We start from the raw sequence: 27,604 nt of genomic DNA, 5'->3' as shown, positions 1-27,604 counted from the left end.
CCTCTTTGTCGCATCCTGGTCGCGAGTACCTCGGCCTCGTTCTCGTCCCCCGTAAACATTCGAAGTCCCCTTCAGCGATGTTTAGCCACTCTATCTTATACGCCCCTAATCACCTCTCAACACTGACACGGCTTCCGATCGTCCTGCTGATATCCGATCTAGACTAGATTCTCCTGCAAATCCCGTGGCACATCGCCCCTCACCTCACCATGTCGGTCAAATTTGAGAAAGATACGATCAAGGAGACCACCGAGCAGGTTGGGAACATCGCGAAAGGAGGCAAACATGATTTGGTGCACGATTTAGGGACGGCGATAACTGGAGGGAAGGCTAATGAGGGCACAAAGGGTTACCTGGCCGTACGTGATCAATCCAATCCAATCTAGGCATGGAGTGAAGGTCATATTGCTGATGGGATGGGCCTCCCGCCCGTATACAGGCATACATGAAGGAGCTTCAGACGAATCCTCTGCGGACCAAGATGCTGACTTCTGGCACCCTGTCTGGTCTGCAAGAAATCCTCGCATCCTGGATCGCAAAGGATCGCAATAAGAGCGGCAACTACTTCACAACCCGCGTTCCGAAGATGGCTGCGTATGGCGCTTTCATCAGCGCGCCGCTAGGCCATGTTCTGGTCAGCATCCTCCAGAAACTGTTCCATGGCCGCACGAGCTTGAAGGCCAAGATCCTCCAGATTCTTCTGAGCAACTTAGTGGTAAGTGTGCTATGCCCGATTGTACTGCATCGATTCTGATAGTACCCAGATTGCTCCTATCCAGAATACCGTGTACTTGATATCAATGGCCATCATCGCAGGCGCGAAGAGCATTCATCAAGTCCATGCAACCTGGAAAGCCGGCTTCATGCCTGTCATGAAGGTCAGCTGGATCACGTCGCCGTTGGCTCTGGCCTTCGCACAGAAGTTCCTACCCGAACACACCTGGGTGCCGTTCTTCAATATTATCGGCTTCTTCATTGGAACATACGTCAACTCAGTCACAAAGAAGAAGCGTCTCGCGGCCCTCCGCAAGAGATATCAAGATGAGAGAGGAGGCAGACCTGACGATTACTCCGGCGCACCGAAGTACTAAGTGAACACTCGAAAATCGAATAGATGGAGATTTTCCAGTGCGCCCATTGTTTGTGCGTCCTGAAATGCAGACGTCTGATTGAAGCAGAATCGCCGTTATACAGGTTTTCCCCGCAGTGCGATCATTCATAATATGCAGCTTTTTGCGAAACTATGTATGTAACGGGTTCATGCAGGCATTGCGTCGGCATGTTCGCCTCGAATATTTGTATAATCCCGCTATCGTTTGGTTCCCGGTTTGGTAGATGCATATAGGTATCTATTGGCGTTTGCCCCGCAAGTTGTACTTCCCATGCGATTTTCCAGTCCTTAAACGGTAAGCTTTTGTGCCCAATGTATATTCTACACGTTTGTTTTCCTATATGACAGACGGGAAGAGGATCATAATCTTGTCATATGCCAGCGGCATTTGTACAACCTGATGTAGTAACACATATGGCAAAACACATTACGGCAAAACACATATGGCAAAGTCAAGATGCCCTAATTCCGAAGTAGCTGACTCGATCGAGCACATGCTATATATCTCCTGTCTTTAATCTTCGTTTATCCCCATTTTCTAAGCACCTGTGCAATCAAGTGAGGGTATCATCTCCATTTCACTCTCAATTCTCAGATCAAAACCGGGTCTCTTTTCGCTAACGTATTATACGGCTCATGGACCTTTTCAACCTGCCGCTACGCTCTCGCGGCGGGTATGTTCCTCCTCCTAGCTCACACAGGAGACACGTCAACATAGGCATGGAGATCCCATTTCATGACCCGCTACGGCGGCGAAGAGGGATGCTAGAGTTTCCTGAACCATTTGTCGGAGGGTCACTCCCTCGACGCGATCGCCATCGAGTCATGGGCCCAAGGACTGACCCATCACCAGAGATGGGTGACCCGTGCCTTGGTCTCGCCGCAGAACGCAGAAAACCTTCACTCGCCACTCCGGCCTATGACGAATACTCGTTCTATTTTCCAGATCAAGGTCCCGACTGTCATACATCTAGGCCGAAATATCAGGGCCATGCTCCCTCTCTCCAAACACGTCTCCCTATTCCCCCTCAGCGTCATACATACCGACATGCCCACTTTGGACGAGGTTGTTCACCGCATCACCACTGTGGTTGCGGGGGCGGCAGCAACTACAGTAGCGAAGACAAATTCAGCTTCAAAACGAAGGATATCTGCGTACGGGGCAAAGCGTACAAGGTTCGGTCATCCTACCTTGCAGAAGCCCCGAAATTCGAAACAGACCTCATCAAGTATCTGGACAAGAAAATAGAAGAGGTTGTGCCACAGCGGGTAGTGAGGATGCTGGTCGACTTCATCAACTACGATGATTACAACCACGAAGGTGGTCTGCTGGACGAAGCGAAGCTCAACATTCTGGCGACAAATGTGGGCGCTAAAAGCGTTATTGACTTTAGCCTGGACTTTCTGAAACAAAATATCGATTGTGATGTTCAAGCAGAAGATTTGTGCGATATCGTTACTACGGTCATGATGAGCGACGGTGTTGGTGATGGCTTGAAAGAGTGGCTGAAAAAGTACTTAACCCCCGGTCAGCGCCTGGAGAGACTCTTTTACCATGAATCCTACGCAGAATTGATGTTAGATCACCCGGAGGTGGAGACCAAGCTGGAGATCTTGCTTGGAGTTAGGAGGAAGGAGGATGATGGGAAGTATAAGGCTATGTAGCGGAAATTCTATCCCTAGCTAGGCGCTAAGTTGGATGGATTGTGATTTTGGATGAAAAGATGGATGAGAGAACATACGTTTTTGCGTCGCAACCCCGATGCTACCGTGGTCAGTCATGGAGTTGGGCCTTAATTGGTTTCTTGTCGGCAGCATCAAGTTCCGCTTTATCTTGTGCTTTTCCCATTTCCCCATCAAAGATTTAGCTTAGCACTCTATGCTCGGTGATACGATGTATAGAAATCCAAATATGGATAGTTTGTTTTGTTTCCATGACTTTCTATCTTGGGTTGGACGAAATAACATATCATTTTCTTGCCGTCCCGTTCTAACCCTTAATTCTTTGCCTGTCCTATGAGCATTTACCATTCCCAGCCGATGCCGCTCTCTAAGTTGTACACCGCTGTTCAAACATATGTTACAGTTCTACTCTGTCACACAGGTCCATGGTCCGTGTCTTTCCCGTGTCACATACCCCACCATCTCCGGCTTGTCACGTCCAACAATCCCTCGCCCGTTGATATACATGGCAATCAATCATCCATAGCAAAAGTCCCTTCAGAAACTATAGCCGTTATCTTAAATGCCAGCACCCGTAACCCTCCAAGCCTCCCTCAACCCACCCAACCCAGCAATACTCCCAAAAACACCGACCCAGAAATCCCCCACTAGCCCCTTCTCTAAGCTCCAATGCAGAGTCAACGGCGCATAAGCCGCATTAACCACCATTTCCCTCCTCCATTTCCATATTAGTTTCTCCTGCTCTTCCGCATCCTTCCCCTTCTTACTCCATTCTCGGGCCAGTCTAATGAAATCAAGCCCAACGTGCGTCATCCAAAACCGCGAGCTCCATATCCAAGCCCAATTCTGCTTCTCTGTATTCCACCCTAGCACACCCTTTGAACTCAGGTACGCGCCGTTCTCCAGGAACTGGTATAAGATATTGACGAGGACCTGAGCGGCCTCGATACCTGTGCCAACCCTATCGCTGCTTTCATCATCCTTTTCCATAGGGCTCCCTTTATTCCTCTCCTTGTGTATCCGGAGCAAAACACTCTTTCCCCAACCCCACAGCCCAACCAACCCCCACAACCTCACAAATATCCTAAAATCCGATATCAACCCGTTGAGCGCCTTCAGTCTCTTCCCCGCAACTAACAACCGCGAGCCTGGAATCTTTAACTCCGACGCATTGATAATTACTGTCGTGTTCGCCGGCAAGGCGAAGGCTTTCTCGATTATTGAGCGTGCTCGCGTGTGCAGTTGGCGCTGAGAGATTGAGGTTGCGACAGTGGAGGTGAGGAGGGATGTGTAGCCCAGGGTGCAGAGAAGTCTGTCAGTTCCTGAGGGGCTGGAAAGGAGGGCTGACAGGTGGTTTATAACTCGGTCGGTTTTGGAGAGGTAGAGAGGTGCCCAGGCGACGAGGTTTTGGATAGAGGGTGTGTGATTGGAGACTGAGGGTGGTAGTGGGGTTACATCTGAGGGTTTTGGAGGGGAGGTTGCGCCAGATGGCGGGGTTTCGGGTGGTGGAAGGTCGTTGACTTTGGACATTGTAATGGTTACTAGTTTACAGGAAGAGAATCAGATGCTTTGGGCATGGTGGAGGGAAGTTGAAGTAGATATTGTCGTCGGGTTCCCTGTCAAATAATCTTGAATTGGGCTGGACAACGCGGAACGCGATATGCGACCCGGGCCGAGGTACAGCACAAATCATGTGGCCCGACCAAGGATCGTCGGCCTTCCGCATGGGCGGGATAAACCCATCTAAAGCTTCTAATTGTTCCAAGAACGCTACGTCTCAAGACCTCGAGAATAATAATAGTCAAATTCGTCGCAAGATTCAATCAAGGGTAGCGACTTGTTTTATATGTTGAATTTTAGTCTCATTACAGTCTGTCCAAACTACACACACATATCCACCCATCCCAACACCACCACATCATAACGACAAGCATGACTTAGAATTTGAGATGGGTATGAACTGGGTAGTCGCTATAGTAGATTCGTGACTCGTTACGACAAGCGAAAGAGAAACGGCTACAATCAAATGCAGAAGACATCCAAAGTCGACCGACGACAGCCTAGGAAAACAACTTTTGGTCGATGTGAAATCACCCTTCCAAAGACTTAACGAATACAGAAAAAGCGGAGAGTGGAAATCAACGTTCATATGCAATTTTACGCGAACGGCCTAGCCGGTAGATGAGAGGCCGTAGCATGGAAAACCAAATGCAGAAACCGAAAAATTAGCTGCCCAATTGATATCCCCAATCCCTCCACGAAACACGCCCAAAGTTTACCAAAGTGAATATCGTTGAAATAAAGGCGTCGAGAAGTCATGGCAATCATCCTTGGTAACCGCCAAAGCCGTTTCCAAAGTTTTGAGCTGGGGGAGCACTCCACTGAGCAGCCGGAGCTGGCTGAGCGCCACGACCATAGCCGCCAGCACTTGCAGATCCTCCGTATGGCATTTGCTGATTAGGATATTGACCTGGGGAATGGGCAGGTGGTCCACCATACCCGCCTTGCTGGCCAGGGAACTGGCCTGGAGACTGCTGGTTGGTCATCGGTCCGGCTGACTGGGGTCCTGGTTGTTGAGGCATTCCACCATATTGAGGGAAATAGGCTGACGGAGTTCCTGGATATGCGCCAGGGGTTGGTCCAGCCTGAGGGCTATAACCTTGCTGAGTTGCATCAAAGCCAGTCTGGGGCGGTGCTTTGTCCTTACCCCACTAAAAGACGATTAGAACGTGACGGGATGGAGAATTTGAGCCTAACTTACACTACACTTGAGGGGACGGCCATTGACATTGTAGCCGCTCAATTGGCAGATAGCCATTGCAGCATTCTCGTGGGTATCCATCTTGACAAAGGCAAATCCGCGATCGGCCTGGAATCGAGTCTCGACAACGTAACCAAAGTTCTGGAAAAGAGGAATGAGATCATTCTGAGTTGTGTACGGAGTGAGATTGCCAACGTAGCATGTGGTCTGCCAAGCTGGAGTCTGTTGGACGATCATATCGTAGCTCTGAACGCCATGAGTTGGGAAGTGATGATGTCCAAATGGCGTGGTTGGAGTCATGCCCATAGCAGACATAGCTTGTTGCTGTGAAATAGATGGCTGGCCCTTCTGGTTGGCCCAGTTGCAGCGAATAGCACGAGAGCCAAGCCATTCACCATCCATCGAACTCAAAGCCTTCTCTGCATCCTGACGCTCGCGGAAAGCAACAAATCCATATCCCCTTGAGCGCCCAGTCTTCATGTCCCACATGACGCGAGCCTCAGAGACAGAGCCGAACGCTGAGAATGCCTGGAGGAGGACTTCGTCGTTGACTTCGTTTGACAGATCGCCAACGAAGATGTGGAAGTGGTTGGAGGTATCTTCCTTGTTTGAGGTGTTGGATTGGTAAGCCCAGTTAACACGGATCTCCTACGTGGAACGTTAGTATTCATAGATGGCACATCCAGTCATGGTACTTGCCGCTTGATGAACTCGACGTCCGTTGAGAGTCTGCATGGCGCGTTCTGCTGCTCCAGGGTCGTCATATTCAATGAAGCCGTAGTTAAATCCCTTAGACTGAAACTAGACCGCGATTAGCGAGCCGCAACTTTCAACGAGTGAATAATAGGTAGAAGAACAAAGCTGAATAGTTGTGAAACCCTTGTTGATAGGAGAATTCAACAAACTTTACTAGAATTCTCAAGGATTTGACAGAGTTAAAGGGTGATACTGACGGCACCTACATTCTTGTCAGGAATGATTTTGACATTTTGGACATGACCAGTCGTCTCGAAGATTTGTCTAAGGACATCCTCCGTGACTCTAGGATCAAGACCTCCTACATACAACGCCCTCTTATTCGGCTCAGGGGCGGCACGGCGTACAAACCCGCCTGCACTATCTGGTGACATAACACCTCCGTTCTCTCCCATGGGGGATGTAATAGCCGTTGGAATCGGATTTGTGTTTTGTGGGATTATGACAGGTGGTAGCGGTGGGGGGGGCATGTGCGAGGGGTTGGTTTGGCCATTATGACCGTTCTCGTAGCCCGGCGCTCCAGCGGTGGCCTGTGGAGGTGGCGGTAGCTGTGCGCCTGAAGGGGGAGGTCCATTATCCGCCATCTTAAGATAAATCGAGATAGATTGAGATAGATCGAAATTCGCGGAAACTGGCGATTAGGAAGCGCGAAAAAGCGACGCGCGGGTTGTGATGTCAATGGCGAATGCGAGCGCGGCGGAGTTTTCAAAATGGTTGATGAAGACCAGAAAAGTTCGAGCTGACGAATGAGAACAACTAAAGCAGAGCTTTGGTGTGTTGCGCTGGACCTTGCTAAGCCTTGCGACCTTGTGCGACTCGAGTGATAAGGAGCGCGCTCTTATACTCGAAGGACTGCGAAATGGACCGATGAAAGCTCAACGGCGACAAGTGAGAAAAATCGCTTGTACGGAAGAGGAGCAGCAGCAGTACGAGCAGAGGCGATGACTGGGAGATGATGCAACAGAGGGCTGTCGCAGGAAGATGAAGACGAGTGGTATAGGTATAGGTATAGGCAGAGCAGAAGATTGAGGTGGGGAGCTCTGCGATAATCGAGAATGACTTGGAAAGTAAGAAGGCGGAGAGACGACGATGACGATGACGCTTAAACGGATGGAAGGGAAGAAAAGGACCACAAAAAGGACGACAGGAAGAGAGAGAGGAGAAAGGCCACTCCAAATTCCAGACGCCCGATGATGGATAAGAGACGGATGTGATGGTGGATGATTCTTTGATCAGGAGGAAGAGAGGCGGATGGGAAATGGGGCTCGAGAAGTTTATTACATAAAGCGCGACGAGCGAGTAGGGTTGCAGGCGCGGTTTTGCGCTTGGCCTGAGGCGGTTAGGGCGCCGGGATGGGGGGGTTCTCTAATCTCTCGCCATGCAAATCGCAGTTGAAATAATAATAATAGGGGAGGACGTAGCAGAAGAACACACAGGATCACATCAATGATCAACACTAGCTCTACTCCGCATGGCTATTACCTGTATTTTGCTGATTAGATAGTCCAGAGCGCTTCGCTGCCCAGCTGAATGGAACGTCAACCCACCCCTCGGTCAGAAGCACGAAATACAGGTTGCGCCACGAGCTGGGAGACCGTGGGTGGCCGTGCTGCGGCTTTCAGCAAACGGAAGACTTTCCTCCAAAACCAGATAGGCGTGCAGCAGGCTCCGGAGGCACAGGTCTCCATACCAGAGACCAATTCCGCCCAATGGATTGCGAATTATGTGACGAGACCCGCAGCTTTGTTGCCGCATGCATGGAGGGTGTACTCTGTAGGGCAGGCATCTGAAATCACCTCCTCCATGGGCACGAAATGCTATTGGCACGGCAGCCCTTCGCTGCAACCCCGGGTGGGCAAATATCATTAGGAGAATACGCACTAGCAAAGCATACGGAATAGCGAGAGATACCTTCGAGGGTTCTACAAGAGCCAATTCGTCTTGTGCAAAGCCTTTTGTCAAGCCTCGGATGCCTCTTAACTGCAGAGCCCGGGGTATCTTCAGGTCGCTCTGCCAAAATTGTAAATTCCTATACTTCGCCTAGGGCGTCCAGCACTAGGACCTAGTATTGGGTTTGGTAGAATTTAAGCAATCAATTGTTTATATAGGTAATTATATAATGAGAACACAGGCGCGGATTATCTTCCCTTCCCCCTACGACTCCCGAACATCTAAGTAAAGCTGGATACTTGACAGTACTCCGTACTGAATCCTAAGATGTTGAAGTAGCATCTTTGGAAGTAGCTTAGTGTCCTGAGCCTTGAGGTATCAAATAGGCTTTACGGAGTAGGCTTCAGTAGGGGTTCATAATGTCTTGGCGCCATGGGAAGGATTCAAGAGTATCCCAACTTCAGGGGCAACATGCTATAAATGGCCAATTGAGTTTATAAACTGATTGGGCTATTTGAATTGGCTCCTGTAGTTTATCGAAGGTTTTGCCTTCTACGTAGCACTCTGCACGTAGGCGTTGGCCAGGTACAGTACCACCAGTAAGTAGTACTTTGTATTGACTGAGCCACTAGGCCATGATCGCCCGGTGCACGGACTTCAACAACCTCAATCTGTCAGCCTTTAAGCTCTGCACTCCACACTCCAGCATCAGCCTCTCTATTCATATACTCTGTACACCTCCAGCGTAATGCGAGACGCCCCATGGCTTGTGGCATATAAAACTGCAACCAAAATTTGATATCAAACAGACTATACTCTTCCTAAAATATATATTCACAATGGCACAACCGCCTCGCACAAAGCATCCCCTTGATATCCTCCAGGGCATGATCAATGGCATAGTATATACCCCGCTCGCCGTTTTGCTTGAATGGGCAGCTAACTGGCTGGCAGCTCATAGAAACAGGAAGGGCCCTAAAAACGTCCACCAAGGATGGTAGAAGAGCGCTTTCCAGTAACAATCCTCGCCTTCAATCGACAATCCCCCCCGCGGTGGAGACCTTCCAGCAAGCACTCGACGAGCTTGAATGCGATATTGTAAGGGCGAACTGTTATGATTTTGTTTGACATCTGCTAACCGAGGGTTAGCTTCGTGCGAAATCCGTCTTGTCGCGAGATCTAGAAGAAGCACGACTGAAGCGGATCGCGTTGGAAACTCCCGCAAATATCCCCGAAGAAGCTCCTCAAAATAACGGCATAGCGACTGAGAGCACTGAACCTGAGACCCAACCTGTCGAGGTCAATGATTCGCTTCAAGCTACAGAACCCGAGCCTTCGCCGATCAAGGAAGAGCGGCAACCGAGAAGCCCAGAAAAGCAGCAACTACCAGACATTACTCAAGAACCTATGCCGGATGAGCCGAAAGACGCGCCCGCAATTGCGTCGGGTACCCCCAAGGGGTTGCAAATCCCTTCGCCCCCTGCTTCCTACAATGAAGCCAACACAACTACAAACCCGATCGGTCTTGGAATAAACACAGAAGCGAAACCTGATGATTCTGACCCCACGACTAATGGACCTCAAGATCCCTCAATCGATTCGTTGTTTGACATTCCAGATAACGATGACACCAACATAGACCTCAACTTCGATAGCATGGATTTCTCCTTTAATACAAATACCAACACGCAGACCCAAGATCAACCTCAGACGCAAAATGATGACTTTGATCTCTCGGCATTCGGAAACACCTCCCCAGACTTCAACTTACCGAGCCTCAATCCGCCAAAGGATGCCAATTCTGAAAATATTGAAAAGGCCGCTGAAAATAAACCAGTAGAGGACCTCCTCAACCTAGGAGCTAATGTCGGAGGTGGTGATAGTATGGACTTGGATCTAAATCTTGACATGGTTGGAGCAGAGGATAGTGCTTTCGATGACATGTTCTTCGATAATGAGGGTGGAATGAGCGCCGGCGGTGAAATGGAGCACGACACCTATGACAGTGCATTCTTCGGCTTGAGTTGATTGGTGGCGATTTAGCGATAAACTGAGGCTCTCATATATCAAACGAGCTCATTGCTTAACATCACGCCGTCCTAGAGTCACATATTAGACGGAGAAGACGGAGAAGAATAAGGCTAAAAGGCCAAAAGACTTTTACCTTATTTGCTAGTTTACATCCACATCATATTTATAAACTCCACATCTATCAAGCGTCTCAGGGTTGAATTGTGAATAGCTGCTGCTAAGCTAGTTTGTCCTCAATACTATTTCCCTCATTCTTGTTAATATTTCACTTAGCACGACTATATTGCAACTCTTTCATATTTCAAACCACTATCCATTGTCTCAGAAGGGATCAGCTCGAGTCTCTTCCATACATACTGACCTTTTGCTGCTTCTAGGACAATCACTCTCCACGTATATATATGCACCGACCATACGTCGCAAGTTCTCAACATTGCGTTTTTGTTACTCCCCAAACCATCTCTGCATGCAGCGAGCACAGTACACCAACAACCCAAGGCCCTTCCAAAATGTCAAGATTTCCATTCTGGGGCTCCTTAAAAGAAGTCCACCAGCGCCCAGCGCCCTTCAAACATGTCAGCCTCTCCATCCAGGGGCTGTGACGAAAGTCCAGCAACAACCTAACACCGTTTCGTTATGTCAGCTCTTCCATGCTTAGGGACCATTCTTTCGCTATTACATGTCTCTCTGCTTCTTTCTTGTACGTGAGTGAAGCTGACACGTATACCGGTTGTTGACTAAATCGGGCAAATACACCAAGCACCGAAGCAAATAATACCTTGAGGGCTTTCTAATGAGGTTTTATTATTTAAGAAACCGTGTACGCTGATTTGCATTTCATCTTTTTATAGTCTGTAGTATACGCATAAGCCCTCGGATTACCTTCCTAAATACCTTTTCTTTGCGGATTCTTCTCTACGTAGGTCGCAGGGATTGAAACTCAATTCAGTGGGACTATGAAGCTCTGCGAATGGTCGGGGAATTTTGGCAATCCTTTTGGGGGACTGATTAAGGATACAAGTTCACACATATACGTGATGCTTGTCTAAGGCTCCCTCCCACCAAGTTGTGAGGGAATGCATGAAAAATATTTGCATAGCCTGGGGAGGGAGGAATTAAACTCAAGTAGCATGCATAGTAGGAGACACATCAGCAACTACTAACACGTCAGGAAAGATTATTCTGCAAATATAATATGGTTGGCTTTATTTGAGAGCAAACGTATGTACTATACGTAGTACAACAAGGAATAACAACACCCCATCCCAGCCGAAAATTATACAATACTATTGGTATATCATCATTATCGTGATTCATCGCCGCCTTGTTGGCATTATTCATCGCATAAGGGTTTCCGTTTCATTCTTGGCCCATGTCAGTCCTAATCCATCAGTCCTGCTTGGTATAAAAGCAACCATGACTTCTAGAAGCTCGGCGGTGACATCTTCTCCCGCTAGTGGTATCGTGAAATTCATATTGCGCCGCGCCGCCGCCGGTATTTTGGTCGTTTCAATCATTTCTCATTATCGTCACCGGCCTTGGTTAGCCCTTAGAATCTCAAACTCCTTCCTCTTCGCTAATAGACTCTTCACTGCCCCTAACAATTTGTCCAGTGCATCCTCGCTAAGTGCACAGAACTTGTAACTCTTTTCTTCCGTGATCACCTGCAAACAGTGCCGCTTTGTCTTGCTCAAAGGGTCGATCTCTACCACGTTGATAACGGCGGAGAATGGTATTAGGAGGACAGGCGAATATTCAGAATCGTCTTTGTACAAGGCAATGTTGCGTGGTCGGATGACGGCCCAGACGTCTTTCCATTGACGGACTCCACCTTTACTCTTCAGGTAGAGTATGTAGCCTTGCCACACTATGCGCTCGGGATCCATTTCCATGTTGAAGCCACTCATTTGACTCGCATTTCGAGGGCCGAGCATAGTTTGGGAGCCTGGAGTTTTGACAGCCAGGGTTTCTTCTGGTATTGAGAGAGCTGAGGCTCCTGGAGCTCGAACCACCTCAGCATCAGACATATCTGAATGCGACGCGACTTCGTTTCCAGAATATTCAATAGTATGAGACATCCTTCGATTCGGGGCGAGACGAGAGATGTTATTCCTCGACACCTTGGCCACAGGATCGGTGGGCTCCGGGGAGCTTGACCCAAGCCGTTCATCATGGAGTCGTCTTTGCTCGTTATTAGCGTTCATAACTCGCCCAAACCCGTTATATGAACCAGTAATATTGCCTCCCGGGCTTGCGAGTAGCAGCTCCTCCTCCTCCTCCTCAATCCGCGCTTCCTGTCGAATGAGTGAAACCCACTCGTCGAGATCGCTTCTCGTAACTGCTTCCAAGTGGTAGTTTCGAGACGGCGAAAAGAGGCCAAACACATTTTGTCGCTTTTGCTTGCGGTCCTTCAACAAGGCAACGGCGGTGAGGTCGGAGAGGTGGATCTTATGCCTTAATTTGGCTTCGTTCTGGTCTTTGTATATGGAGAGGGAGTTGGGGCGTAGGACAAGAAATATCGGTTTCCACGTCTATGAGATTTCATTAGCAGGGAGGATTTTGGGGGTTTCGCAAGTGGTGATGTATCACGCACCTTGGTTTTTCGAGTCCGCTTCTGGACGTATCCGCTCTTAATCACACGGTCGAACTCAAAGCTGCCATTTTCGTTGACTGGCGAAAAGGCATCGTGCCCAAGGAAAGAGTTGCGCACTCGGCTGGCGGAGGTAGAGATCGGCGGTGCGACGGTAGAAGTGGGAGGAGGTATTTGTAGAGCTGTTGTTCGTGTTGGGATCTGTCGAGGCTGGCTTGCTTCTTGCACTGGCGCGTGCTGCGCTTCGGCCATGGTGGTGTTTGAAATCAAAAAGGAAGCCGTGATTGTGATGGTGGTCTGCAGAGGTGGGAATGGATAGAGCAGCAGTGTACTTCGTAATTGTTATTATATATCCGGCTGGGTTGGGTGGTTGGCAGTGGCTGGGCGGGGGAAAGAGGCCTCGTGAGTGTCGACAAAATGTGTCTCTGATGTGGTGCTTGCTGTCGCTGTCGCTGTCACCATCACACTGACGACCGTCGTGACCGTGAAGCAGTGAGTATAGTTACCTTCGTGAAGAGTTGAGTTCCGGGCCTCAGCAACAGGAAGCTGGCGCCGTGGATGAAGCTCCTTCTGCCGTCGACATCACCCCTTTGTGTGCAGTGTGCAGTGTACAGTGTACCTAGGGATTTTCGCGACACCGTGCAGGGTCGAGTCGGCTGGATCGCACTGCAATTTTATATCAGAAGGGATGGCGGGGGGAGCTGGGAAGGGAAGATTGCGATCAAGGCTCAAGCTCTGGTCTGGCATCAAATATTATTATTATTCATGGGCGAACAGGTTCTGAGCTTCAGAGCTTCAGAGCTTCAGAGTTTCAGAGTCTCGGCCAGGGAGATGTCGGGGCCAGAAGCGCTGTCAACCAATGCTCCGGGCCAGGTCACTTGGCGGTGGTGCAACGGACGCTTCAGGTTGCCCCCGGCGGTTCCAAGAGCTCCGGCGTCTCTTCATGCACTGGGTCTTGGGACAGGATAACCAACTAAACAGAGAGATTATTTCCTAGAGATAGTTCTATTTTTATATATATATATTTTTGAGAACATGACAAAGAGTGTGTGCTGCTTAGGGATGGTGGTCTTTTATTATTATCAGTATTAACCAATAACAGCAGCATAGGTACCCTTACCTTAGTATTCCCCCCAAAGTGCACCTAGATGTCACGTGTCGTCACTATGGGTCTGGCCAAGCTGGGGTGTGACGCATTTATCGCCATCGCCAAAAAATAAACAATCGTCCATTCATCAGCCAAGCGTCTGTTGGTGAATTTACCATATAACGCTCCACCCCCCCATCCCACACAGCAGTTTTGCTCTTGCCAACCGGTATCCTGCTCGGATAAGCATGAAGCATCAATCTGAAAATGCCTGTCGTCAATCCAGAGAAACTGGTCGCTTTGCAGCGGAATCCAGACGGAATCCGAAATGTGCGTTATCTTCTTATCCGTGGTGGGGTAATTTTGTATCTTTTTGCTGACAGCAACTCCCCGTGTAGATTTGCATTTTAGCCCACGTTGTAAGTCCTCCCTCCTCCCCATACAATATCAAGCATGAATGGGAAAATAGAAAATAGAAAGATATGCTGACGGGTGCATTAGGATCATGGAAAAACCTCACTCACCGACGCCCTTATCGCGACGAATGGCATCATTTCTCCCAAATTGGCTGGCAAGATCAGGTATCTCGATTCCCGACCAGATGAACAAATTAGGGGCATCACCATGGAATCCTCTGCGATATCTTTATACTTCTCGATGTTGCGTCGGTCGGCGCCAGATGCTACCCCCGAGCAGAAGGAATATCTAGTCAACCTGATAGACTCCCCGGGACATATCGACTTCAGCAGCGAAGTCTCGACCGCATCCCGTCTATGTGATGGGGCTGTAGTCCTAGTGGATGCTGTTGAAGGCGTATGCAGCCAGACTGTGACGGTGCTTCGACAGACATGGGTCGAGCACATGAAGCCATTGCTTGTCATTAACAAAATGGATAGACTAATTACAGAATTAAAGATGACCCCTGGAGAAGCCTATATCCATCTTGATAAATTACTGGGACAAGTCAATGCCGTCCTGGGGAGCTTCTTCCAAGGTGAGAGAATGGAGGAGGACCTTAATTGGCGCGAGAGAGTCGATGAGAGGATCGCTGCCGCCGCTGTTAAAGGAGCGGAGAAGGCAGGCAAGGATAACCCGAATGATGCCAATGGAAACTCCGTCGACACCGAAAATCTCGCTGAGAATCAAGAATTTCAAGAGAAAGATGATGAAGATCTCTACTTTGCTCCTGAGCGGAACAACGTCATATTTAGCAGTGCCATTGACGGTTGGGCATTCACCGTACGACAATTTGCAAGTTTGTATGAGAAAAAGCTAGGTATAAAACGTACTGCTATGGAGAAAGTTCTGTGGGGAGACTTCTACTTAGATCCGAAGACGAAGAAAGTCTTGGCACAAAAGCATCTGAAAGGGCGAAACCTCAAACCGATGTTCGTGCAGCTAGTACTGGAGCAAATTTGGGCTGTATATCAAGCTACTACTGGTGGTGACAATGGGAAGGGGTGCGTGCTTTCCATTACCCCCAGCCTTTTGTCGATACATTCAGTGAATTCTAAAGATTATCATGTTCTGACTTGCTGTTAGTGATCCTGTTATGACTGAAAAAATCACGAAATCCCTAAACATAACACTGCCACCATATGTTGTACGCTCCCGAGATCCCCGCGTCATTCTCACAACGGTCTTTTCCGCATGGTTGCCTATTTCCACGGCGCTCCTGGTCTCTGTGATCGAATCCCTACCCTCGCCTCCTGTTGCACAGGAAGCTAGACTCCCGGCTTTGATCGATGCCTCGCCCGGTGCCTCCTACGTTGACGCTCAGGTCAGAGAGGCGATGGTCAAGTCAAAGACCTCCGCAGCTGACCCAGTTGTTGCGTATGTCAGCAAAATGGTCTCAATACCGGAAAGTGAGCTACCTCAGAATAGGCGCAGAGGCGGTGGTCTGAGTCCTGAAGAAGCCATAGAACTCGGTCGCAAGAAAAGAGAGGAGATTGCGCGAGCACGAGCTTTAGAAAATAGCACCGCCGAAGATTCCATCAACGTCGTCTCTGACGCACTCGAAGCAGCTGGGCTCCAGGAAGCAACCCCCGACGAGGTGAAAGGTGACCCTGAGCATCTAATCGGGTTTGCAAGAATCTACTCTGGAACATTATCTGTTGGTGATGAAATATATGTCATCCCACCAAAGTTCTCTCCGGCGCATCCGCATAACAGCCCTGAACCACAAAAGGTCACAGTCAAGGCATTGTACCTACTAATGGGCCGTGGGCTCGAGCCACTTACTTCGGTGCCTGCTGGCGTGGTCTTTGGAATTGCTGGTTTGGAAGGTCACATACTAAAATCTGGGACCCTCTGTAGTCAGCTGGAAGGCAGTGTCAACCTGGCTGGAGTCAGCATGGCATCTCAACCTATTGTGCGGGTCGCGCTTGAACCGGTCAGCCCCGCAGATCTCGATAAGATGATCTCTGGCCTCAAATTATTAGTCCAGAGTGACCCTTGCGCCGAGTATGAGCTATTCTCAAGTGGGGAGCATGTTCTACTGACTGCAGGTGAGTTGCATCTCGAGCGATGCTTGACAGATCTTCGGGAGCGGTTTGCCAAGTGCGAGATTCAGGCTGGTGAACCAATTGTGCCATACAGGGAAACAATAGTTAGGGCGGAGGAGATGAAGCCCCCTGCCAATAAGGAACTTGGTAGAGGTACTGTCATCGCAGTAACTACATCTAAGCAAGTTACAATCCGATTGACTGTTCGGCCCCTACCCTCTGAAGTCATTGAGTTTCTGGTCAAGAATTCTAGCGCGATCAAAAGGTTATATTCTGAACTCCACACGGTAGTGAAGAAGCAATCCGAGGGCAGCCAAGAGCAATCCGAGCAAGAAGATATCGACGAGGACGGTGTGGTCGATTCTTCGAGGCTCATGTCACTTGCAGACTTTAAAACGAAGCTTCAAGCCGCGTTCCAGGCTGCCAAAGGTCAACGAGATATTTGGGCCAATTCTGTGGAGCAAATCGCAGCATTTGGGCCCCGGAGAACAGGTCCGAATATTTTATTCGATGCCACCAATTCGAGCATCTGTGGCAAATTGTAAGTTCCTAACGTTGCCTTCTTGTATTCCCGCTAACTATACTAGTCTTCGCGATAGCTCTGCAGAAGAAACACAGCAAACCATCGGTGAAACTTTACAAGCACGAGACTTCTCCGATAAAATCAGCTATGCGTTTCAATTAGCCACAGCAAAAGGGCCGCTCTGCGACGAGCCCGTTCAAGGAATAGCGGTCTTCCTCGAAGAAGTAACCGTTAGCGCTTCATCCGACGATGGATCCTCAGCACGAGATACGCTTGGCCGGCTGACGGGCGAGGTAATTAAAACCGTACAACAGGCCATTAAGCAAGGCTTCTTAGATTGGAGTCCGCGGTTGCTCCTCGCCATATATTCTTGCGAGATTCAAGCAAGCAGTAAGTCACCTCCGTATTTCCTCACGCATTCAAGTCCTAACAGAATCACAGCCGAAGTCCTAGGTCGTGTTTACGACGTTCTAACCCGCCGTCGTGGACGCATCCTCTCGGAATCCCTCAAAGAAGGCACGCCATTCTTTACCATCCTCTCACTCCTCCCCGTCGCCGAATCCTTTGGCTTCAGCGACGAGATTCGCAAGCGCACCTCGGGTGCCGCGTCCCCCCAACTCATCTTCCAAGGATATGAAATCCTGGATGAAGATCCGTTCTGGGTACCTTTTACTGAGGATGATCTGGAAGATTTAGGTGAATTGGCGGATAAGGAGAACGTTGCGAAGAGATATATGGATGGCGTGAGGAGTAGGAAGGGGTTGATGGTTACTGGGAAGAAGTTAGTTAAGGATGCTGAAAAGCAGAAGACCCTCAAGAGGTGAGCGGTTAGTGTTGTTTAGACGTATATGTTAGAGCATTATGTGGCAGTGGGGCGATTGGATAGATGGTTGTATGGGAATTGGTCCATAAATAGGTATATTGGACTTAGACAAAGATCCCCAAGTTATCCCTAGAACTCGGTAGAGAAAACTGTTCGTCGAGCCTCCTCGGAGATAAATTGGAATGTTCTAAATATAGCTGACGATAAAATTAATATTAAAGGAGACATTTGTGGCATATCCTTAACCCATTGCCCTAAGCGGACCGATGATAAATATATTCGAGTAATACGTCGGAAAATAGAAGTAGTCACGAAGTTTGTCAGAAAATGTAAACACCAAACATAGGAGCTGCATTACACGGTACAGATATGATACACGGACATATACCCTCTCTCTCCCTCTCTTATACAATAGATCATCTCCACAGCTGTCTATACTTAGCGCTAGAGTGCCGTGCCTCCCAGCCTCTCGCCTTCTGCTTCGGTTTAAGGGCCTCGACCCTCTTCCTCTTGAACTCAATATCCGCGCCCTCAATGCCGGCTCTCTGCATGACCCCTGCAGTCCCTTCATCCCATGTGCTGCGGAATATGCTCATCCCGATCGGGTCCAGCTTATACTTGTCTTTGAAGCTTCGTAGTCGGAACCCATCGCGTTGCACAGCCTCCTTCAGCTGCGCAGCATCTAGAGTCTCGCCGGGCTGTTGTTGCAGGACGAAGACGGAGTAGCGGTGATATGGCGACCCCTTTTGCGCGAACGGCGGCATCCAAGGTAGTGCAATCGACTCTTTAGGGAGTTGCGAAATGGGTATTGAGGTGATGGTGGGAGAGAGCGGAATGTTGGTCGCAAGGAAATGGCAGCGGGATGTGAAGTTATCCTCCTCGGAAACTGGAACATCCGAATCAATAACCACGATACTGACAAGTCGCTCGCCCTTGTCAAAGACCTGTACTTTCAATCGGAGAGGGACCTCGCTGACTCGAGAATCGACATATTCTCCATGCTGCACACTACGTTGCTTGAATGCTAGGCGTACATCGGCGGTAGGTTCGAAATGGGGAAGCACGTCGGGGACAATGTTGAACTGGTCTATGCGCTGAGCGATGAGGAGCTGTTGGTATTTCCGCCATTGTTTCTCAGCCATGTAGCGGTAGATGGGTTTGTTCATATCGCCTGAAATCATGATTAGCATTTAAATCAGTTGTAGTAGACACATTCTTTGTAAATACCTTCGCCGTCCTCAAAGCGCTTCTTGATTAGCGGATCATTAATATCCGCCTGGATCTTCAGATACTCAAGATGGCTTCTCATGCTAACCAGCCGTCTCTGCTTCTGCACCTCTCCACCCTTAACGTTTGAAGCATCTTGAGCTTCTAGATTCGATATCCGTAATCTCTCGGTTTGAATCTGCTTCAGCTTCTCCTCCCTATCTGTTCGGAAAATCTTGAGAGCCTCCTGAAAGCATTGGTAAGGAAGTTGCTCGAATGGGAGATTTCCGGAAGATTTCAGGGCTGCACGACGACGTCTTGACCCAATTGGCATCACACCACTCTTCATCAATGCCTTTTCGCCCTTTCTGGATGTGACTGTAGCTGGGTCGTAAACGATGGGCTCGGTTTCAGGCACTGTAGCAACCTCCCCGTCCCGCCGGGACGTGGTTGTAAACTGTCGAATTGATCTTGCTGAAAAACATGGTGGTTGAGAGGTCTGCATACATCGCGCCAACGGCCTTGCGGCCTTGTGACAAACAGCCATTCTGAATCGTTGGCGCTGTCGCTGATGTTGGTGTTCCGTTCCTGAAGTTTCGCGATGTCGAAGCTTGGGGAAATTTTGACGGAAGATGCCGAGAACTTTTCTTAGACGCTAGACCTGTTCCTCCTGACATTGCAACAACAACAACAGATTCGTTCATACGAATCAATAGCAACACCAACCATGGCACTGAAAGGTCTCCAGGGCCTTCCGAAGGCTTTGGGCACTTTACGAGCGTTTGCTAGCTCGAAAGACCCGCTAACAGTGCGAATCTGTCTCCAAGCCTTGCATAGCTCCCACTGACCTGCTTCCAGCAATGTCTTGCGCCAGGACTCTCGAGGTCAATGGCAACAGAGACTTCGTTGCCATCAAATGAGACCCAAGACTACAGTCATTCCATTCTCAGAAATACCACAACTCCAGTGGCTGAGTTCACACGTACGCTCTACTCCTGTACTTTCCGCCTGAGATGGTATTAACCACTTCTAGCTCCCACCGTCCCTACAACCATTTACAAATTTCCCACCATGGAACCCCTCCGCTTCGAATCCTACTCCAGCAAATATTTGTACCTACCCCTTCGCCGAGATATTCTCCATCGCGCCGTAATCTTCGAAGGCGACGCTACACGGCAAGGAACAGCCAGCACTAAAACCCGATACGAGGTACACGGCTCACACAGAAAAGTACGGCCGCAGAAAGGAATGGGTAAGGCACGTCTTGGGACGAGACAATCACCCGTGATTAGAGGAGGTGGGAAATCCTTTGGTCCTCACCCAAGAGACTTTTCCACGGAGCTGCCAAGGAAGGTCTATGACCTGGCTTGGAGAACGGCGCTGAGCTGGCGGTATAGGAAAGGAGGGTTGATTATATGCGAGGATGGCATGGATATCGATTATTTGAAGGCGCGATATGCGAAGCGGATTTTCGATCACAATCATTGGGGGAATGCATATGGCCGTTCTCTTGTGGTCACGAATTCATACAGGAAGAACCTTTTTGGGGCTATGCAAGACCTTGGTTCTGAGGGCAGGGTGCAAGTGGTAGATGATGTGGATGTTAAGGACTTGCTGGAGCAGGGAAGGATCATTATCGAGAAGAGCGCGTTAGATGAGATTCTGCGGCAACATCAGAGTGACTTGGTTGCCAAAGTCAGGACGGGTGTATAGGTGTCGTGCCTAGCTGGTATTAAAGGCAGGGGCTGGGTTGTACAAAATGTAACAATTACTGATCATGTTTCCTAGTTGGTTATTGCTTCACTGTGCCCTATTAGATTGCTGGAACGTCAAGAGCGAAGTCTCAACCTTTACACATCACCGCGGGCCTGTTTGAAGTCACCAGTTATCTAATCTGTCGGCATATAGACTGATGTTCAATCTAAGCACCGTATAGGTTGGTAGGTACCTAAGGTATGTCTAATGCACTTCTTGTACTCGTAATACCTCGATGGACACTTATAGTACCGATAAATCCAGTCACCTCCTGAACGGCAGCTCTACCATGCCATCCTATCTCATGTCGATTTTTCTTGTCGACCTCTATTACTATTCCATAGCTTCTAGATCTATTAAAGTAAGTCCATAACGGCAGCACACATACTTGGATCCATCAGTATGGAGTCAATATCCCTGCTTGGTATCATCGCACCGTCCTGCTGAAGACCCCCAAAGTAGGCGCTTATCGCGGTGTATGTTTCTCGAACCTACACTTCAATGACTGATTATTGCCTATAGGTTGCAATCATCTTCGCGTATAATGGACGTTCCAAGATTGCATACTGTACGGCCCGCCCCGTAAGGAAAGGAAAGGAACTATGCCACATGCAATGTTGGTGCTGCTTTAGGGCCTTACAAAAAACCCTACTGTTTTACGACACGTTGCGTAAGGTATATAACTATGGTATTGTAACAATTATCGCGAGATAGGGCATCACCCTATGATTTCTACGATTGATATGAATAGCATGGCTCTATTCTTCAGGTATGCGCGCTTTCCATAGCTGTTAGTCTTTATACCCCGGATTTGGAACTTGACCGCCTGCCTAAGCATCACAAAAAACCCTTGAAATACCATTTGTTTCTTTCCGGGGTTCCGGTGTCCTTGCGTTCGTTCTAAATCCAACCCTGTGTGGGCTTGGCCGCTAAAAGCGAAAGTGCAGCATCTTCCTTTGCATTTCCCATTGCATATTCTTAGGCATTAGAAGCATGAATGCGATTGCGTTTCTCTGCTTCTTTGCCTTTCGCGCCAGCTTCCAAAATCTGCTCATATTTGCTGTTATCGACCTTCATGCCCTTTATCCCTTCATCGTATGCAGTCATTCTTGTATGGCCGATCGACGAGTGGATGTTCCCGTTCATCCTGGCATGGGTAAAGGTCATGGGCACTGCTATACTTCTCGGAGTCCGCAGACCCTATATTCGTTGTCTGGAATCATGTACATAATGACGGTCGAAAATCTAGTATTGCCCGATTCTTCCGATGGTGCCCAACGTCGCCAAAACAACACAAACTTCTGCATTTAGCAATACCTGCGATTCTAGGATCCGTTGCCTAACCGTATCCAACATCATATTCGCCGTCAAAATTTGAGAGATCCCTTTGCAACACTCTCCCAAGAATAAGCACTGCGATTGTGGCTTGCTGGTCTTTCTCTCTCCAAGGCCTGGCGACTACATAGGCAAAGATCAGTGGTTATCTCCGGGGGAATCTTTGGTTGAGTTATCGTGGGCAATCTTTCTCCATCTCTTGTAGCATGGAGCTATATGCAGCCGCCGCCGATGGTGGACGATGGCCGATGCAAGAGTGGTACTCTCCATCTAGGGCGTGAAACGGTTGGTATCGATGACTTTATAGGTCAACCTAGCATGACACCAGAAATTACCTAGGCAGGTGATGGAGTATTCTAACAATACCTCGAGGATGTTTCTAGCACTGCTCCAAATATGGTGAGAGGGGAGCTCGAAGGATGGGCGAAGCTGTGGCCTATGGCGCTGACCCGTTCTAAGCAACAGAAGCCTAATAAAATTAATAAATTAGTGCTGTTCAAGATACCTCCAGGGGCGTCAATTTGGTGTCGATAGCTAAAGATATCATGGCCAAGGTATAGGGTCAAAGTATAAGCTAACGTACCTCAAAGTTGGGGAAATAATGATCCGCGTGGAGTGTTTTTGAAAAGGACTTCATTGTTATATGGTACTAGATTTGGTAGACAAACGGCAATGGCCGTATGTGTCGTTTTCGTACTCGCTGGCCATTAGTCGAGGAGGCTGAGAGGCATCATTCCGCTCTAGTGTTGAGTTGCCTCATTGCAAGTGCGCCAGGGTCGAAGTTGGTGTCTCGCATGGTGGACAAGGACAAATACTATTCCATGAGATGATAACTGCCTATGTTGCTGAAATTTGTTTTGTAGAGAAGCGTCTATATTTTGAAGATCCTGAGGCATTTGAATCGCTCCTGCCTTCCCCAATATATCTACATCCATCCACTAGTGTGGTTGAAACCCACCCAGAAAGTCTAATTTGCTTGATCTCCCTCAACAAAGTCGCGCATACAGATGGGCGAATGGACTATAGTTATTGGGGGTTTACTACGTTTAATATCTTTTTCTATTGCTAATAGGTGGTGGTGGTGGGGTTTTCAAGTTGTAAGCCATGTCAAATGGTAAGGTTCAATTTATGCTCCCCTCAACCTCGACATATCAGGGGTTATTGCTCTGGGTCCGTGGTCCATGGTGGGGTATGACTTCTGACGATCCCCAAAGGAGCACAGGTGGCTGATGATGCCTCCTCCTCCGCCCCCTTCGAGGGGATACCGCTTGAGGCGCTAGGGGCAATGTCCGTGGTACTCACGAGCACCCTAGAAGCAAGAGCGAACCATCCCTGTCATCGTCCGTTCGGAGAACTGATTTATTATATATGGCCGTGTGTATCCAAATGTTAATGGGAATATATTACATGTTTACAAAATTTCAACTTCCATATCATCTTATATCAAATCCAGACAACCCTCAGAAAGGCTGTGCTCGAGGTCTACGCCATCTACCTTGGGCTTTTGATTCCCACACGTCATTAGGGTCGCAAACCTCAATGCCTCTCGGGCAGTTTAGAGTTTCTGTCCACCAGGGTAGGACTCTGCTATCGCAGCAAAAGCAGGCCGCATCCAGGCCCAATCTGGATTAGAGTTTAACGATCCTAAGGTACTCCTTCTCCGCATCTTTCCCCATCGAGTACCTATGCGGGATCAACAGGGCCCTGAAGTGTCTATATCCACAGCAGTTCCATGACAGTAGCTCTGGAAGCTGTACTAGTAAGCTCGGTTCCTGGGGGTTGAGCCAGGCACAACAGTTGGCAGTGGGGATCAACGGGTATGAAAAGTATACTACCAGTCACTGCCCAACCTGGAGTCAGTCACAGTCAAAAGGTAGGTACTGTGTAACGCACCACAAAACAGAAAGGTCTATTTACTTCTCAGTTACCATTATCAAATTCATAGCGAGGACTGGGCATGTATCAAGTGATTTATAACATCCATTCTTCTGGTCAACTTTTGGAAGCGGAATATCAGGTCGGCGACCCTGGTCTGGCCTTAGGGACGTTGCGGCATCCACGGAGTAGAGAAGGACGGTACTTCAACAGCCACCCAAAACAGCCACTGTTGAAGTTAGCCGTCCATGCATTAGTGCCCCAACCCCCTCAACTATGGCTATATCTAGTCTGGTTGACTCACGATAGTTTCGACGTCATAAATCAACCGAACTTCTTCATTTTATGGATGCCCCCAAGGTCTCGTTTGCCTTCCAAATTCGAATATCAGCGTTCTTTAACTTGTCGAGGCAAGAATTATTTCCCATTTCGGCATTTCGAAGGAGCCTCTCCACCCCAATTCCAGCTCTGTGATGATGTCTAACCTTGTAACTGAAGGAGAATAGTCCAAATTAAGTTGGCCTTGCTTTGAGGGTCTCTTGCTGCCATCCAAATAGCATGTAGACCATATCCAGTCTTTCAACAGCGCATGGGGGTATACCCCACAAAGGGTGTGCGGATCCTCTCTTAGCTCAATTAGTAGCGCTAATATCCCAAGTTAAATCCGGCCATATGCTCTCGAATATCATATCAAGGGCTCAACTAGTTGTGTAGTCCAACTGGAAACGGCAAGTCTGACCATTGTAGACCGAGCAGCACCTGTTGATGTAGTTCGTCTTATCCAATTGCTCACTATTCCCACGGCTCTGCTCTAGATCGAAGAATCCTTTGGTACTTTCAAGGACCCTTCTCGTCCACGATTTGAGTTTATTACTCACACACTACTTTTGAGGACCCTTTGAGGTGTACCTATTCCCGTGTACAAATCCCCGTCCAGTAATTTCTCTCTCTCCATCTATTTTTATCCCTCTACAACCAATTCCCCCCTGCTATCAAATCAGGAGTTTTATCATATTCAAGTCACTAAAACCATACCACAAACAATATCTCTCCATCCTCCAGTTGAGTTACGAGCTCTCATCAGCCAACCATATCTATCACACCCTTGCCTCAGTTGCAGCTTTTCAGTTGCCAATAATTAACCTGGTAATACATCAACCCACTGTTTACCTCACTCGTCGAATATGGCTTTCACCAAGGCTGAGCAGAAAGTAAACAATACTGCTGCTGCCAGAAGGCACAGGGAGAAGAGGAAGCTTGAGCAAGAACAAAACTCCAAACTGGTAGCGAGACTTCAGCAGAAGGTGGCTGAGCAAGAGGCCACGATCAAAAGTCTCAACGACTACATCCTGAACCTGAGAACCGCCATCGTGGAACATGGCTTTAGCTGCAATATCCAAACTTCCAATTATATGCAACTAAAGGCGTGCGCATCAAACTCCCCTTCTAACGATGCTCCAAGTCCAAATCCAAATCCAAATCCAACTCAGTATCCAACACCGCCTCGTCAACGAACGCTTACACCGCCTAGTAAAGCAGCACCAGTTGATAATCTGAATCAACAGCGAACAACTATTAGTTTTGGCTCCACAAACAACGTTTATCCGGTGGCATCGGTCACAAATACCGTGGATTCAACCTTCAATGGGCCCTTGGTGGACAACACCGGGGATGGATCTCTTCTATTCGATGACTGGAGGGGCAGTCCAATCCAACAGCCAACATCCGCGGGTTTTGGCTTCATAAACAACGCACATTTGGCACCAGTCACGAATACAATGGATATAAACTGGGGGGCACCTTTGGATGACAGCACCGGGGATGGAACTTTTCCAGACCGGGACTTGATGGGTTTCGACTTCGAGTGTTACGAGAACTTATAGGTCACCAAAGTGGTGTCGATATTTGGTTCATTTTTCAATTTGGTGTTACTTTGTGGAAATAAGGACTATTGGGGCTTGGGCGCTATGGTTGAGGACAAATTGAGATTTAACGCTGCTGGGAGGGGTGGAGTTGGGAATGGGCATGGGCAAGGGGATTCGGGAATATGGAATATGGGATGGTAGACTGTCTTTGCATTTCGGTATGCTGGTTTACGGAAAACAAGTGCCCGGCGTGGCAATGGTGTTCCACTGAGGATATGCACTCAACCTTCATGAGTCGTTAGTTTTGAATTCAATACAAGTTTTGTTTTCCAACTCCAGTTGCATTGATTTAAAATTCTTGTGATAGTGCTACTGATGATACCTAATAACGCAGAGCTGCCCCTATTACTTACACATCGCTGGTACTTATTCACCGTAAGTATGAGTTAGCTAAACCCGTGGTCATATTTTGGTGTGGAAAAGCAGGGTTATGACGCATTATATATAGGAACAAACCGGTGTTTTTCGAGAATAACACCGCGATATCCTTTATATCTGAACCCGAAATGGGTTATTCGAGTCGCGCTGGCGGTATTTGGTCTATACGCTCCGGCCATAAGCCTGCTAGGCCCTACCTATCTATAGGATCAACGATATAATAGTATTAAGTCTGAATAGGAAAAGCCTATAGAGGAAGATAATTTATATTGTACAGATTGGGTCAGTGCTGAGTAAGTAGTTAGATGTTATATAATCTAATAGATCCTAATGAAGGTAGGTAACTGGTGTCGCGAATACCTCAATTTCGGTCAAATGTGGAGGATGTGGCTGGAAGTAATTCCTATATAAAATCCAGTAGCGGAGGACGAAGGCTACCACGGATCTGCGCATGACCTCACTTTGCGACGGCTGAATATTGATTGGAATGTCCCACGAATTTTGACACTCTCTGGGAATTATGGCCTCCACAGTGTTAAACTGACAGTGGTTTCCATGTGCAGAGGGTGGATGGGTATGTTGGCTGGCTAGGGTGTGCATCTGGCTGGGGGCGTGTTGCACTCAGTGCATAGTGGTCTGTTTGGTTTATAAGTAGAAATAGGCAAGTTCCGTATTATAGAGAACACTACATCCATAATGGTGTAACGGTTTAGCATTTCGGCTTTTCATCTTCCAAAGAAGTTGCCGGAGATCGGGGTTCGATTCCCCGTTATGGAAAATCTGCTAGTTCTATATTTTTTTCGATATTTCTTCTTTTTTTGATCCTTCTGTTGATATGATCGTAATAATAGTAGATGGTTCAAGCAGAAAGATCTTGCTTCTTTTTTGTGCAGATCTTTCCTTGTGGACCCCGTAGCGAGGACCATAAGCGAGCAGACCCCGTATTTCTATTGCTCTAACCAAATGTCTTTTTGGGAAACCAGAACGTCTATAAAATGGTATGGTCGTGGTTAAACCTGGGAAGAAAAGTATCCACGTCTACGTGCTACGTACATTAACATTATACATTGATATATATCCGCGTTCTCTAAATTGCTTTTTTGTCAACGAGTTTGATTGGCGGCTCATCATGGAGCAAAGCTACCTGTCAGTGTACTTGATAGGGAGCTATGCTAGTGAAGGCTATAGGAAAGAAGTGCATTGAAATGAGAAATCCTCGGTCCATTTGAAATTAATGACTACATGCCAGTGGTATTTGTTGCATATTCAATGAGAAGACAATGTGGGGCAGGGACGACGAGGGGGACCTTTCACGCACGTGACAACGCGAGCGCGTCAACTTTCAATTCTCGCGTCTCCAACTCCAACACC

The 27,604-nt window shown here is 48.3% G+C and overlaps 10 protein-coding genes across 10 annotated transcripts; 6 read left to right on the top strand and 4 right to left on the bottom strand.

Annotated features, from left to right (window-relative positions):
• Positions 1-209: 209 nt before the first annotated feature.
• Positions 210-1,091, top strand: BP5553_03790 (Uncharacterized protein; the record flags this gene model as incomplete). The annotated part of the gene is made up of 3 exons (XM_032012413.1): positions 210-359; positions 440-715; positions 765-1,091. The coding sequence occupies 3 exons, from the start codon at positions 210-212 to the stop codon at positions 1,089-1,091; spliced, it is 753 nt and encodes a 250-aa protein (XP_031872106.1).
• A 656-nt stretch (positions 1,092-1,747) lies between these two features.
• BP5553_03789 (uncharacterized protein) lies at positions 1,748-2,776 on the top strand (the record flags this gene model as incomplete). Its single annotated transcript, XM_032012412.1, has 1 exon — positions 1,748-2,776. The coding sequence occupies one exon, from the start codon at positions 1,748-1,750 to the stop codon at positions 2,774-2,776; it is 1,029 nt and encodes a 342-aa protein (XP_031872105.1).
• A 576-nt stretch (positions 2,777-3,352) lies between these two features.
• BP5553_03788 (uncharacterized protein) lies at positions 3,353-4,324 on the bottom strand (the record flags this gene model as incomplete). The annotated part of the gene is made up of 1 exon (XM_032012411.1): positions 3,353-4,324. The coding sequence occupies one exon, from the start codon at positions 4,322-4,324 to the stop codon at positions 3,353-3,355; it is 972 nt and encodes a 323-aa protein (XP_031872104.1).
• A 794-nt stretch (positions 4,325-5,118) lies between these two features.
• Positions 5,119-6,895, bottom strand: BP5553_03787 (Uncharacterized protein; the record flags this gene model as incomplete). The annotated part of the gene is made up of 4 exons (XM_032012410.1): positions 5,119-5,505; positions 5,556-6,203; positions 6,267-6,356; positions 6,518-6,895. The coding sequence occupies 4 exons, from the start codon at positions 6,893-6,895 to the stop codon at positions 5,119-5,121; spliced, it is 1,503 nt and encodes a 500-aa protein (XP_031872103.1).
• A 2,145-nt stretch (positions 6,896-9,040) lies between these two features.
• Positions 9,041-10,229, top strand: BP5553_03786 (uncharacterized protein; the record flags this gene model as incomplete). The annotated part of the gene is made up of 3 exons (XM_032012409.1): positions 9,041-9,103; positions 9,156-9,299; positions 9,351-10,229. 3 exons carry the CDS (start codon positions 9,041-9,043, stop codon positions 10,227-10,229), a joined length of 1,086 nt encoding a protein of 361 aa, XP_031872102.1.
• A 1,532-nt stretch (positions 10,230-11,761) lies between these two features.
• BP5553_03785 (uncharacterized protein) lies at positions 11,762-13,074 on the bottom strand (the record flags this gene model as incomplete). Its single annotated transcript, XM_032012408.1, has 2 exons — positions 11,762-12,763; positions 12,826-13,074. 2 exons carry the CDS (start codon positions 13,072-13,074, stop codon positions 11,762-11,764), a joined length of 1,251 nt encoding a protein of 416 aa, XP_031872101.1.
• Positions 13,075-14,176: 1,102 nt separating this feature from the next.
• BP5553_03784 (p-loop containing nucleoside triphosphate hydrolase protein) lies at positions 14,177-17,760 on the top strand (the record flags this gene model as incomplete). The annotated part of the gene is made up of 6 exons (XM_032012407.1): positions 14,177-14,239; positions 14,308-14,328; positions 14,411-15,369; positions 15,452-16,954; positions 17,001-17,326; positions 17,378-17,760. 6 exons carry the CDS (start codon positions 14,177-14,179, stop codon positions 17,758-17,760), a joined length of 3,255 nt encoding a protein of 1,084 aa, XP_031872100.1.
• Positions 17,761-18,175: 415 nt separating this feature from the next.
• BP5553_03783 (putative 54S ribosomal protein L35, mitochondrial) lies at positions 18,176-19,512 on the bottom strand (the record flags this gene model as incomplete). Its single annotated transcript, XM_032012406.1, has 2 exons — positions 18,176-18,930; positions 18,987-19,512. 2 exons carry the CDS (start codon positions 19,510-19,512, stop codon positions 18,176-18,178), a joined length of 1,281 nt encoding a protein of 426 aa, XP_031872099.1.
• Positions 19,513-19,853: 341 nt separating this feature from the next.
• BP5553_03782 (50S ribosomal protein-like protein L4) lies at positions 19,854-20,678 on the top strand (the record flags this gene model as incomplete). Its single annotated transcript, XM_032012405.1, has 2 exons — positions 19,854-19,947; positions 19,999-20,678. The coding sequence occupies 2 exons, from the start codon at positions 19,854-19,856 to the stop codon at positions 20,676-20,678; spliced, it is 774 nt and encodes a 257-aa protein (XP_031872098.1).
• A 4,436-nt stretch (positions 20,679-25,114) lies between these two features.
• On the top strand, positions 25,115-25,813 carry BP5553_03781 (uncharacterized protein; the record flags this gene model as incomplete). Its single annotated transcript, XM_032012404.1, has 1 exon — positions 25,115-25,813. One exon carries the CDS (start codon positions 25,115-25,117, stop codon positions 25,811-25,813), a length of 699 nt encoding a protein of 232 aa, XP_031872097.1.
• Positions 25,814-27,604: the final 1,791 nt, after the last annotated feature.

The sequence above is a fragment of the Venustampulla echinocandica genome (assembly GCF_003357145.1).
Source record: "Venustampulla echinocandica strain BP 5553 chromosome Unknown scaffold_1, whole genome shotgun sequence".
Taxonomy (NCBI): domain Eukaryota; kingdom Fungi; phylum Ascomycota; class Leotiomycetes; order Helotiales; family Pleuroascaceae; genus Venustampulla; species Venustampulla echinocandica.
Note: the sequence above shows the minus strand (reverse complement) of the source record. Positions and strands in the feature narration are given on the sequence as shown.